Here is a 12,898-nt window from a genome sequence, read left to right as displayed (position 1 = left end):
CCTGTGAGAACGTGGTACCTGTACTTTAAGCTACAGTACACCGAAGTTTACGCGAATTCGCACAGATTCTAGTTTACAGTACATTTTAACGCATTTTGAATGGGAGTTTTCCCATTCTTTGAGAATAATTCGCTAATTTGATTATAAAATCTTTTTTCTCTTTTTCCGGCGTCTTCCGCTCACCAGAGAGCCCACTCTCTCGCCAAAGAGACGCAGGCACACCTATACTGCCAACGACACTCCGAAATCCCGCAGGCGCGCCTTGTTTATAACTCGATTTTCAGCCGATTTTCTCGAATTAAAGTGTTTTAAATATATTTTAAATGGAAAATCGCTGAATTTTTAACGGAAAATAATGAATATCGATCAATTATCCGACTTTTTGCTGGAAGTGTCCAAGTCTGGAGCAGCGGTGCCGAATAAATTGCCGGATAAACGAGAGGAAAATCATCTGAAGAAGAAATTCTTGAATAAAGTGAGTTTTTAGAGATTTTCACGTTAAAAATCCGGTTTTTTCGACGAAAAAATGAGTCTTAACATCGAATTATTTACCAGGTTGCTCCAAATTCCTTATTTGCCGCCAATTACATCGCTTCAAACTACACAGATGTGGATCTAATTCAATCGATAATTGGTCAAATTCTATCGATTTATTATAAAGAAGGTATGGAATTTCTGAATATTTTAATATGAATTATTAAAAAATATTCCAGGAGTGCTCAGGCTCTATGCTCTGCAATTTGTGCCGGGATTTGTGTCACTTTACCTATTGGCTCTGTCAAAAAAGCAGCATAAGAGCATTTCTTTGTTCGAAACCTTCCTTATTGCGATTTATAATGAAGAAATTGTGGATGGCTCGGAATCTAACGAGAAAAAGGTCAGATTTGCTGGTTTTTCACCGAAAAAAAAAACGAATTTCTCAGATGGAAGACATCAGAATCCCCTCAATCCGCCATCATAGCGTCTACCACGATCCGGCGAAAATTCAAGTACAAACCGATGTTCCTGTAATGAGAAATGCAAGTATTACACCGGTTTTGGTAAGGAAAATTTGAATTTTCATTTCGATTTTTGGTATAATTTTTTCGTCTATTTGATGGTTTTTTCTCGGAATCGTTTACAAAAAATCGAAACAAAATTACTAAAAAATTGAATTTTTATTAAAAATTCAATATTTTAATCAAAAATTTTATTTTTACAACTAAAAATGCGAAAAAAGGTCAATTTGCCGAAAAGTTTCAATTCCGGCAATTTGCCGATTTCCCGGAAATTTTCAAATCCGGCAATTTGCCGGTTGACCGATTTCCCGGAATTTTTAAATTCCGGCAATTTGCCGGTTGATCGATTTGCCGGAATTTTTCAATTCTGGCAGTTTGCCGATTTGCCGGAAATTTTCAATTCCGGCAATTTGCCTGTTGGCCGATTTCCCGGATTTTCTAAACTCCGGCAAATTGCCGATTTGCCGGAATTTTTCTATTCCGGCAATGTGTCGGTTGGCCGATTTGCCGAAATTTTTAAATTCCGGTAATTTGCCCATTTTCCGGAATTTTTCAAATCCGGCAATTTGCCGGTTGCCCGATTTCCCGGAATTTTTAAATTCCGGCAATTTGCCCATTTTCCGGAATTTTTTAATTCTGTCAATTTGCCGATTTGCCGGAATTTTTCAAAGAAATTTTTTTTGCAGAACACGCTCCGCTTTGGTCCATTTCCGTCGGTATCCAAGATGAACGGAGAAAATAAATTCATGATTATCAATAGAATTTTATTTTCTGTAAACGAGTCACTTTTCGAAGTTGCAAGCGAAGTTGCGGCGAGATATGTCTGTTTGGGAACGCTTTCAGGTAAATTTTTAAATTTTTCTGAAAAGAAATTGAGAAATTTCCAATTTTTGATAGGAAAAATCGAGAAAAATCACTATTTTTCGGGAAAAAAAAATTAAAGTTAAAGTATTGTGAGAAAATCTGAAATTTTTATATTTTCCATACGAAAAAAACCAATAATTTTAATATTTTCTATATTAAAATCGAAAATTCTGCATTTTTCCATAAATGTCCGATTTTTTCTGTAAAAAATAGAAATTTCAGTTTTTTGTTGAAAAAATGCAATTTTTTCTGCGAAAATTTTTTAAAAAATTGCTTTATCCAAATAAAAAACATGGTTTTAATTAAAAAATCTAACGTTTTATTTATCTCTTTCCTTTTCCGAAAAAATATTTAAATTTAAAAAATTGGGAATTTTTTTAAAAGTTTTCCAAATAAAAAGTTTTTTATTCAGAAAAATCTAATTTTTTCCATATTTTTCACAAAAAAAGATTCAATTTTCACCAAATTTTAACAAAAAAAACTTTTTTCTATTTAAAAATTTAAAATTTTACATATTTTTTCATTTTCCAAAAAAGATTTAAAGAAAAAATTGGGATTTTTAAAAAAAAATTTAAAAAAAAACGTTTTTTTTCAGAAAAATCTATTTTTTCCATATTTTTCACAAAAAAAATTCAATTTGAACCAAATTTTAACCAAAAAAAAATCTATTTTTCCATATTTTTCACATAAAATTCAATTTTGGCCGAATTTTAACAAAAAACATTTTTTTTTACATAAAAAAGCCCTATAATTTTATATATTTCTTTCCGTTTCCAAAAAAGATTTAAAGAAAACAAAATGGGATTTTAAAAAAAAGTTTTTTATTCTGAAAAATCTAATTTTTCCATATTTTTCACAAAAAAATTTCAATTTCAACAAAAAAAATCAGGTTTTCCATATTTTTTTCACACAAAAAATTCTATTTTGCTCGAGTTTTTAACAGAAAAATTGTTTTAATAAAAAATCTAAAATGTTATAATTTTTCCCCTTTTCCAAAAAAAGTTGTTAATTTTTCACTTTTTTCAATATTTTTTTTTCGTGGAAAAATACAGCTTTTAATCAGAAAAATTTAATTTTTCCATTTCCATTCCAGTCTGCCGTTCTGGCTTCACATTCCCGGAGACTGCATTCCGTAGCCGTGTGCTCGACACTGAATCTCACGAGATTATCGAAGATTTTTCAAAAAAACCACGTCAGCAAGTGTCCGGAGAGTTTTTGAATCATTTGCTACGTGGATGCTATTTGGCACTTTTCAATGGAGCCGCCGATTTGGCTCTGCAGGCAATTGATGCTATTCATTTGAGAGCACAATATGAAATGCTTCCCGATACGCTTTTGGTAGGGAAATTTTTTTGGAATTTTTTGAAAATATAGAAATCTAAAAATAAAAATTAATAGTCATTTTGGCACATAGCGGCAAAGTTTTTTCGTCGACAATTTCGGCAAATCGGTAAATTGCCGATTTGCAGGAAACTTTCAATTCCGGCAATTTGCTGATTAGCCGATTTGCCGGAATTTTTCATTGCCGTACTTTGCCGGTTTTCCGATCTGCCGGAAATATTCAATTTCGGGAATTTGGCGGAAATTTTCAATTCCGGCAATATGCTGATTTGCCGGAAATTTTCAATTCCGACAAGTTGCAGGTTTGTCGATTTGCCGCAAATTTTCAGTTCCGGCGATTTGCCGATTTGCCTAAAATTTCAAATTCCGACAATTTGCCGGAATTTCTCAATTCCATCAATTTGCCGGTTTGCCGATTTGCCGCAAATTTTCAATTCCGTCAATTTGCCAGTTTGCCAAAAAAAAGTTTTTAAACAATTTTATTAAATCTCAGCTGAAAATTTCTCATTTCCATGTCTATTTTCAATGTTAAATGACCCGAAAAATAATATTTTCACCCTTTTCAGGTCGTTAACTCCCTCCGTAACTCACTTTTGGACAACATGTGGAGCAAGGAGAAACGAGGGGAACTCATGTGGACACGGCCACAGCATAAGGTGAAAAATTCGTGAAAATTGGCGTTTTTTCAGTGGAAAACTCTGAAAAATTAGGAAAAAATTGATTCAGATGCTGTAATTTAATTTTTTAAACCAATTTTATGTAGTTTATAAATTTAAAAGCGGATTTTTAAAAAAATTTTCTAAAATCAGATCCAATTTTCCTTCCAAAAATTTCAAAAAGGTACAAAAAATCGTAAAATCTCTAATTTCTGTTATTTCAGGACCAAACAAAGCGCCGCGACATGGTTACGAACGCCTCACTGAAAATGAAACGAATGCCTGAAGATATTCCAGTTTTGGAACGTCAAAAAGAATCCACGTCGTCACGATTCAACGAGCTTATGGAGGAGGGAATCGATCATTTGCATGATTTGAAGAAAAAAGTGGAAAAAGTGAAGGGAGGACTGCATCAGAAGATGCATAGACGACGAAAAAGTGTGGAACCCGAGGAAAATGAGCTGCAGACTATTAAAGTACGGCGGGGTTTTGGATGGAAATTTTGGGGAAAAATCGGAGGAGGAAAACGGGAAAAAAAGTGCCAAAAACCGTTTGAAAATGCACACAAAAACACTTAAAATATGCTGAAAACAAAAATCGAATTTTGTTAAAAATCTTTAAAAAAAATCGTCGATGCACCATGTTCAAAATGATTTTTTTCACACCAAAACTTGACAGAATTGACAGAAAAATCGATATTTTGTTCAAAAAAATGCGGGTAAAAGCATAAAAACTTATCGATGCCCCATGATTGAAAAATATCTTCTGAAGAATTTAATCTGAGATTTTTTTTAAAGTTGGAGTAGGGATTTTGGGTAGAGTGACAGAAAATAGAGTCTAATGACCAAATATACGATTTTTTTTTTCAAATTTAAAAAATCAGGCAACACAATTTTTGGCTCTACTCCACCTAAAGTTCCGCTAAAAAATCCAAATTTCGCTAAAATAGAAAAATGAATCGAAATTCAGTTTTAAAAAATTCTAAAAATTTGAGAAATTTCGGGGGAAAAGATTTTGAAAACCCAAAGAAAAAATTATTGAAAATTTTAATTTCCAATTTCAAAAGCCTCCAACTTCTTGCAGGAAGAAAAACCAACGGAGAGCTCATTTTCCAACGACAGTGACACGTCATCACCGGCTACAGTAATCCATAAGCCAATTGTACTGAATGGTGATGATGTTGAACGACGATTACGGGATTTGGTAGTTGTTGAGCACGATTATGATAAGGATTTAGAGAAAAAGGTAGAACTCGGGAGGTTTCGATAAATATTTTCAGGAACAAAAAAAATCGCATTTTGGCACCTGAAAATCCCAGAATCCACAAATCTACTGAAAATTTTTTTTTTAAATTTAATATTCTGAATAGATTTTTTTTAACTAAAAAATATCAAAACGATTACTTTTTTCAATTTAATTGTTGAGAAAAAATAATTTTTCGAGATAAATTTCAGAAAAATCGGATTTTTTAGAACTAAATAAAAAATCGAGTTTTTTGGAAAAATTGAGAAAATCAAATTTTTCCCCAAAATATTTGCAAAAATTGGATTTTTATCTATGTAAATCAATTTAAGAAAAAATTTATTTTTTTGATTTTTCCAGGATGAACCCGCTAAAAATTAATAATAATAATTAATAAATTAATAAAATTAATAACGCTTTTAGCGTTATTAATTTTATAAAACCAGATAATTTTCAGAAAAATCGGATTTTATTGAAAAATATCAAAACGATCACTTTTTTTAAAATTGAATTGTTAAGAAAAAGTGATTTTTTGAAACTAAAAAATTATGAAAATTAAATTTTTTGGAAAAAATTTAGAAATATTGGGTTTTCCCAAATCAATACCAAAATATTGGCAAAAATTGGATTTTTATCTAGATCAATTTCTGAAAAAAACAATTTTTTTTTGATTTTTCCAGTCTGAACCCCCCAAAATTGCTAGAAAAATTGGATTTTTGAAAATTAATTTACCCCCGAAAAAGAATTGAATTTTGGGAATAAACCCCCCAAATTTCAGAAAAACGGCCACGAAACTCCAACGACGTCTCCAAAAGAAAAAGGAGCATTCACAATGGCGGGTCTCCGGCATATGGACAGTGGTGGGAGCACTTATCGATCAATTGATAGCTAATTCAAAATTCTCTCTAAAAATTTCCGTATTTTTGCATGTAAATTTCTATGTGTATCTTAATGTGGGAGTCCAGAGAAGCTCAAATTTCAGAAATAAATTCCAAAAAAAAAAATTGCATGAACTATATAAATTTTTAACAAAAATTTCAGACGAATTCGCAACGACTCGGTAGCTCAAATTGGCATGTGCATGATAATTTATTCAATTTTCTTCTAATTTTTTTTTTTTGGAAAATGCTTTTCCTTGTGATATGTACCGTGTTAGTATTGTATAACGTTACGTGCCAACAGCAATTTTGCCACGATTTATATATATATATATATATATTTATTTGTTTAAATTTTAATTTATTTCTCCTTACTTTATTTCGATGTATTAGGGCTTTATGAGTAAGTTATATAAATAAATTTTCAATGATTGAAGTGATCTGATTCAGCAGGACCGATAAGAGTTCCAGACAAGCTTGACGCGATGAGCATCACAATTGTGGCGACAACTGCGAGCCAGTAGGAATATCCCAAGTAGACATTAGCCAGAAGCTCGTAGGTAGTTGATTGGAGGTACACTGGAAATTATAGAGTTTTGGATTTTATTTCGCTCCAAATTGCCGAAAATTTGGGAAATTGTTTGCAGGCCAATCAGCGACGTTGGCCACGCCCACTGGGCATCGCTGATTGGTCGGAGAAAAAATTAGATGCCCATATGCCCCACATGTTATTTCTACCCAGAAACTTGTTTAAATAGTTTCAATTTGCACTTGAATGTGAAGTTTTTGTGTTGACCAATCAGCGACGTTGGCCACGAACATTGGGCATCGCTGATTGGTCGGAGAAGAAATTAATAATTACAGCTTTTGGAGAATATTTCGTAAACCAAGAAAAGTTGACTTCATCCCAGGTATTTCTAATTGAAAAAATCGATCTAATTTGAGCCTTAATCTGAAGTTTTTGTGTTGACAAATCAACGACGTTGGCCACGCCCCCTCTAAGCATCGCTGATTGGTCGGAAGGGATAACCACTTGAAATGGAAATTTGCGGAGTTTCTGTTTAGAAATCAGAATTATTTTGAAAATTTTCGATTGTCTGGAAATCAGAAATTCAAAAAAAAAAGAATTATCGATTTTCTTGGAAAAAAACTTATTTTGGGAAAACTCACTAGTTTTATATTGCATTCGAACCCCGTAGACAACAATCGAAATGAATAAACAGACAAATGCCAATCCAGCAGTACTTGCAGCAGGTAATCCAAGCCTTGCACGTGGTGAGAACAATCCAATGAAACATCCGACGGAAACAACTTGAAACATCACAGCCAAAATCATAAATGCCAGCGTAAACTTCTCGAATGGAAGTTGGTACCGCCCGTAAGCCTTACAGTCGTACTGATTGACTTCTCTAGTCCCTTGTCCACAATATCTTGAAATTAGGCCAAGATCCGGTGCTCCAGAGCCTAAAATATGATTCCAGATGAATAGATCGTCGAAGTTTTCAATCTTATCTTTGTAGCTGCGCCATCCAGGTGTGAATATGGCGACAAGGGTCAGAATTAGGCCGAGAATCAGGAACAGACCGTAGCCACAGTGCGATTTGCGGACCATTTCTTAGACGGAAATCTTGAAATCGACAAAGTTTTGAGATATTTGAATATTGGAGAGGAGTTGAGAAAATTGGAAAATTGAAAAAAGGGAGTCCAAATTTCATAAATTGAGGCAGCACTCCCAAAATGGGAACTCTAATTTAATTACGGGGGGTACGGTACGGTGCGCCCTAAATTTTCTAATTACTTGTGACGATTTTCAACTACGAAAGAAATTCAGAAATTTAGACATTTATAAAAACGCGTTTTTTAAACTAAACCAAAATGATTTCAGGCTTCCACGTAGGCTTTAAAATAGTTTTTGAAGGGCTAAACCTAGATTTTCTAAATTCAGCGTATACGAATTACCCGTTTTCAACAAAATTAGACAACTTTTTATTTTTGCCCAAATTTTTTTCAGCCATCTAATGACTGTACATTTTTTTTGGCAAAACAAATAATTTTTCTACAAATGTTCAAAATTATTATGTTCTAAAAAAGAACAATTTTTTAAGGTTCAGAGATCAAATTTGAGTCCTCCAGCTTTAAAAATAACCATTTTAGAGGTGTTTCAAAATTGTGAATTTTTGCCACTTTTTAATAGTTTTTGATGGGTTAAACCTAGATTTTCTAAATTCAGCAAATACGAATTACCCGTTTTCAACAAATTTTGGCGATTTTCTATTTTTTCTCATTTTTTCAGCCATCTAATGACTTTCGTTTTTTTGGCAGAAATAATAATGTTTTGAAATTGTACAAAACCATTAGAAATCAAAAAAGGACAATTTTTTAGTGCTCGGAATCAATTTTGAGTCCTCTAACTACAACACTAACCATTTTAGAGGAGTTTCAAAAATTAAGTTATTCAGTGGAAAAAGTTTGAAATAGGAAAAGGTAGAAAGTTGTAAAACAATAGAAAACTGAAATACCCGGACGTTTCGTGAGATTTGTTGAGGTCCTGTTGCCATAACGGCTGGTAACCATAGGCTCTTCTTTACGGGAAGCTCATCAAATATTCAAAGTGAGCTGTGCTCTTTGAGCATTGCCTATTGTTCTTGGTTTGCCTAGCAACGTGGCAATGTTGTGGACCGGAGAGTTTCTAGTTGAAGAATCAAGAAAATGTTAGTAAGGAGGTATAAAATCTAAGATTGCTGGAGAATATTTAGTTTTTTTTAATGTAAAAATCGATAAAAATCGAATTTAATAGATTTAATAAAATTCACAAAATTGGAAGAAAGCTGAATTAACTTAAGAATCAAGTTCCTACTGGATTTCAGTTTTAACTTTAATATTTCGATAATAGTCATACGAGGTTTTTGAAATTTCATCAAAATTATTATTAAATCCAAAAAAATACGAAGAATCACAAAAATTGCATAGAATCGTTTAAAATCAAAAAAAAAACAAAGTTAATTTATTATCCATGTGGATCTGGCTTAATCTGGCGTGGCAACCCATATGGTGACATTCCTTTCTGTGATGCACATTTATTTGTACCATATTGCAATGGGATCACCATTTCACCCCTTCTCATCACTGCTTCCGGGAATTGACGTGGCGATGATTGGGCAAGCTTCACCACCCACGCTGGATGCTCCAAGTGAGAAGAACGGGATTGAGCGACGGCGGCGAGGAGACGCAGACATTCGATTACCTGGAACATTTGAATTAAGTAAAATTTAGTAATAAAGTAGTAAAAGATTTTAAATAACAATTTTCCTGTTTCAAAAAACAATTTCTAAATTTTTGTTAAATTTTTCATAGGGCCCGGGGGGCCCGCCAGCCCTTTCGGTATGGGGTGTGCTCGAAATAAATGAGGCCGCTACGATCAAAACTAAACGAGTTACGTCCACTTGACGTTTTGAATGATTTTTTGACATTTCTTAGAGTCGGAGGACCTGCGACCTTTTAACGGGATCGCCTACGGCCTGTTTTGCTTGGAATAAAACTAAAGGCGGCCCAAAGTTTTCATGAGTGATGGGCCAGAAAAAAAACTTGACCACATTGTCATATTCCAGATAGCTGAATTTGTTTTCAAACAATGTTTTAAATGTTCCAGTGTTTGAAGGTGCTATTCTATTACAGGTGACTCATTTTACAAAGTTAAATTTAACATTTTGTTCACAAAAAAACCTAAACATAAGCCTACACCTAGGTCAAAACCATAGCTTGAACCGAAGCCTGAACCTAAGCCTGAACCTAAGCCTCAGCCTAAGCCTAACATTCAACCAGCCAGGGCTAAGATTAAGAATACCTTGAACTCACCTTATAGCATTGTTTGTTCTCATACAAATCCACAGTCTGGAAACAGCTAATTTCCATAACACCAAATTGTTTGGCAGCTGCCAGGAAATTTGAAATATTTTCCATCTGCAATGAAAACTATTGTTTTATTTCAACTTTTAAGTACGTTTTCTATCAGCCAAAAAAAAATTAAAGAACATACCATTGGAAATGCCATTTTTGGTTTCTTATTATACACGACTCGACAACTGGGATCTAGTTTCTCAATCAGCTTGCATAGCATCACACCATCCTTGAGTAGATTACTGACGTCAGTTGATGATTCACAAGTGGTCACATCAAATGAGAACCTCTCTCCTGTTACATTCTCAATCCATTTTAGAACTTCGATTGCTTCCTCCAATACAAAACGGGCGTCGTTCTGAAAGTTTTGGCATTTTTTGGGGTAAATCTGAAAAAATATACCTTCTTCTGTAGTTCCCGACTCAGCCCATAGCTGGGACCATGATTGGCCATAACTTGTGACAAATTGGATCTGAAAACTTAAAACATTATTTTCTTAAGAGAAAAATCTAGAAAAAATGGGGAAGTAGCGGTTGACATAGATACAATTCATTTTAAAAACTACTCGAAAAATATAAAACTCAGATGTTTTGATTTTTCAGAGTAGTTGGTAGGTAGGTTTAAGCCTGAGAATAAGCCTAAGCCTAAGCCTAGCCCTAAACCTAAGTCTAAGCATAAGCATGAGCATAAGCCTAGGCCTTAACATAAGCCTAAGCCTAAACCTACATGTTTTTTGGGCAATTTAACCAAAGAAAATCATACAATCAATAATGAAATTTTGAGAGAAAAGATAAGATGAAATCGAAAATGCTTTCACCACCGCCGAAATGTATGAAATTTCTGGAAGAGTGGTTTCTACAAAGCGGCGGAAGGTGGGGGCGAGTGGAATTTCGGAAGACAGTGTGTGGATGGACATAATACACGTAAGTCTGCGTCTCTTCATATTTTCTCTATCTCTCAGCCGATATCGTTCTCTTATCGTATAAATGTTGTGATGAACGGCATCTTTTAAGGAAGGAATAAATGAACGGGGGATTTGGTTTGATTGGGGAAGAGAAGACATGATGAATATGTTAGGAGGAGAAGAAGATGTATACATTGAGATGGATAAAAAGTAGGTACTTAGAACAAAAAGAAATTGGCTTAAATGGTGGAATAGGACCAGTGGGAAAATGATTAAAAATCATTCCCATGGTATTAAAAATACAGAATATTATACAAAAACTGTTTTAAAATCAGGGTTAGGCGTAGGCTTAGGCTTAGGCTCAGGCTTAAACGCGGCATACCCACATACTTTGAAAAATCAAAACATCTAATTTTTTAGTAGATTTTAAGAATCTCACACAAAAAATAAACATTTTGGAAGTTTCTTAATTTCCAGTCAAAATGCGGTGCTCAAAATGTGGGCTTTTTTGAAGCTTGAAGATGAAAAAAATTCGAATACTGTGGGGGTTCGTCCGAAGTTTTTCGAAAATATTAAATTTTTGTTAAGCTTACTATTAGCAATTTACAAAAATGCAACTGAAGTATTACAAAAAAAATGTTTCAATACTTACAATGAAAATATTTTTTAAATTATTCAAATACTTTTGCGACAATTTTTTAAATGTAGACAGTTTTTTTTTTCAAACAGCTCTGTTATGAATTGAAACCTAGAAAATAGAAAAAAGTTGGAAAAACGAGTATGTACATATATGAGAAGAAATGAGAGAAGATGGCCAGGTAATTAAGGGATTATGGAAAGAGAGTAGTTTGTGGAGGAGACCTATGTGGGATTGTTAGGGCAATAAGAAATAATAAGAGAATCGAGATGAATGGTGGAAAGGACTAGAAGATTATAACTAAACGGTGGTGTTATTTGAACATTCTGCCAGAATTATAGGAAACGGCGGGGAATAGAAATTTTAACTAGAACTTGAAGTGAGAAGTTTGACAATTCCATAAAATTGAAATTTTTCAAAAAATTTGTATTATTTGGTTTGGTAAGAATTCTACGTTCTTTTCAGGGACATTACAATTTGACACAACAGCCCCCTTTCACAAAAGTTTGAAAATTTTACAAAAAAGTTCCTCGCAGCTGCATTGCAAACATTGCAAAAAATAGATTTTTGATGAAAATCTGAAAAATCTTGAAACTTTAAAAACCGCAAAACTAAAAAAAAGCTCCACAAATTTCAAAAATAGCTTCAAGCTTGTTCGTCTTGTTGAATAATCGTCTCCCGAACTAAAAAAAATATCGTACAGGGTGTCTAATCCGTTGCCCTGTCCCCAGCTTAATCATGTTTACAAATAGTCTTCTCCCCACCATGTTTACCTCCCTCCTATTTTTTGTAGCTTCTTCATTTTTGGAAGGAATAGAACAGAGACATTCTGACATTTGAAATATTATGACAACACTCGAAAAGGACACCAGACAATTAGTTGTAACATATTGACATTAACACGACATGAAACATTTGTAATGTTGAATTTATAGGTTTGTGGGAATTTCAGCATTTTTTGTTCTGAAATACTTGGGAGAATTTTCAAAAAAAATTTTTTTGTAACATTCTTTCAAAAAACAAGAAAAAATTCAAAAATTCAAAAATTTAGGTTTTTTTTTTCAAAGCGTCGGTTTCATTTGCCTACCAAATAATTTGATTTAGAAAACGCAAAAATCCAAAATAGGCCCCACCTATATCTTGGCTGCTTCTTGTGTGAAACATCTCGAATTTGAATTCTTGATCCCAGAAAAGAAAGAGTTCATAATCTATTTTCATATACTTTCTACGTCTAGAATATTCTGGCACACGTACTCCATATTCTGAAATTTCCCACGGGTTTCTCAGTAATTCTCTATACCTTTTTTTTCGGTTTATTTCTTATGAACTGATTTTCGAAATTTTTTATTTACTCAGTGGTAAATTATTTGTTTCTTAAATTAAAAAAAAAGAAAAAAACATTTAGGTTGGTTAGACAGATGCCAATGGTACAGAAGGCCGAGGCTTCAAACCTCCGATACCCCAATTTTTTTGTTGTTGTT

The 12,898-nt window shown here is 33.3% G+C and overlaps 3 protein-coding genes across 6 annotated transcripts; 1 reads left to right on the top strand and 2 right to left on the bottom strand.

Annotated features, from left to right (window-relative positions):
• Positions 1-238: 238 nt before the first annotated feature.
• Positions 239-6,414, top strand: D1069.3 (the record flags this gene model as incomplete). 3 transcript variants are annotated; one of them, NM_001026879.2, is made up of 10 exons in its annotated part: positions 239-475; positions 556-664; positions 714-877; positions 924-1,040; positions 1,685-1,841; positions 2,956-3,200; positions 3,770-3,859; positions 4,084-4,335; positions 4,943-5,104; positions 5,880-6,414. In NM_001026879.2, the coding sequence occupies 10 exons, from the start codon at positions 356-358 to the stop codon at positions 5,991-5,993; spliced, it is 1,530 nt and encodes a 509-aa protein (NP_001022050.1). The 3 variants fall into 3 exon arrangements, 2 of the variants coding, with proteins under 2 accessions (NP_001022050.1, NP_001368514.1); NR_132576.1 differs by having other exon boundaries at positions 356-475; positions 4,084-5,104; positions 5,880-5,993; NM_001381313.1 differs by lacking the exons at positions 239-475; positions 556-664; positions 714-877; ... (1 more) ...; positions 1,685-1,841; positions 2,956-3,200 and having other exon boundaries at positions 3,806-3,859; positions 5,880-5,993.
• clc-31 (Claudin family protein) lies at positions 6,327-7,606 on the bottom strand. Its single transcript, NM_061313.4, has 2 exons — positions 7,150-7,606; positions 6,327-6,558 (listed from the first exon to the last, which is right to left on the bottom strand). The coding sequence occupies exons 1-2, from the start codon at positions 7,589-7,591 to the stop codon at positions 6,404-6,406; spliced, it is 597 nt and encodes a 198-aa protein (NP_493714.2). The 5' UTR covers positions 7,592-7,606; the 3' UTR covers positions 6,327-6,403.
• A 1,273-nt stretch (positions 7,607-8,879) lies between these two features.
• cpn-2 lies at positions 8,880-10,348 on the bottom strand (the record flags this gene model as incomplete). 2 transcript variants are annotated; one of them, NM_061312.6, is made up of 4 exons in its annotated part: positions 8,885-9,223; positions 9,835-9,939; positions 10,016-10,234; positions 10,279-10,348. In NM_061312.6, 4 exons carry the CDS (start codon positions 10,327-10,329, stop codon positions 8,987-8,989), a joined length of 612 nt encoding a protein of 203 aa, NP_493713.2. In that variant the 3' UTR covers positions 8,885-8,986. The 2 variants fall into 2 exon arrangements, with proteins under 2 accessions (NP_001300527.1, NP_493713.2); NM_001313598.3 differs by lacking the exons at positions 10,016-10,234; positions 10,279-10,348 and having other exon boundaries at positions 8,880-9,223.
• Between the last annotated feature and the right edge of the window lie 2,550 nt (positions 10,349-12,898).

Source organism: Caenorhabditis elegans, chromosome II (assembly GCF_000002985.6).
Source record: "Caenorhabditis elegans chromosome II".
NCBI lineage: Eukaryota > Metazoa > Nematoda > Chromadorea > Rhabditida > Rhabditidae > Caenorhabditis > Caenorhabditis elegans.
This window is presented reverse-complemented; position numbering and strand designations above follow the sequence as displayed.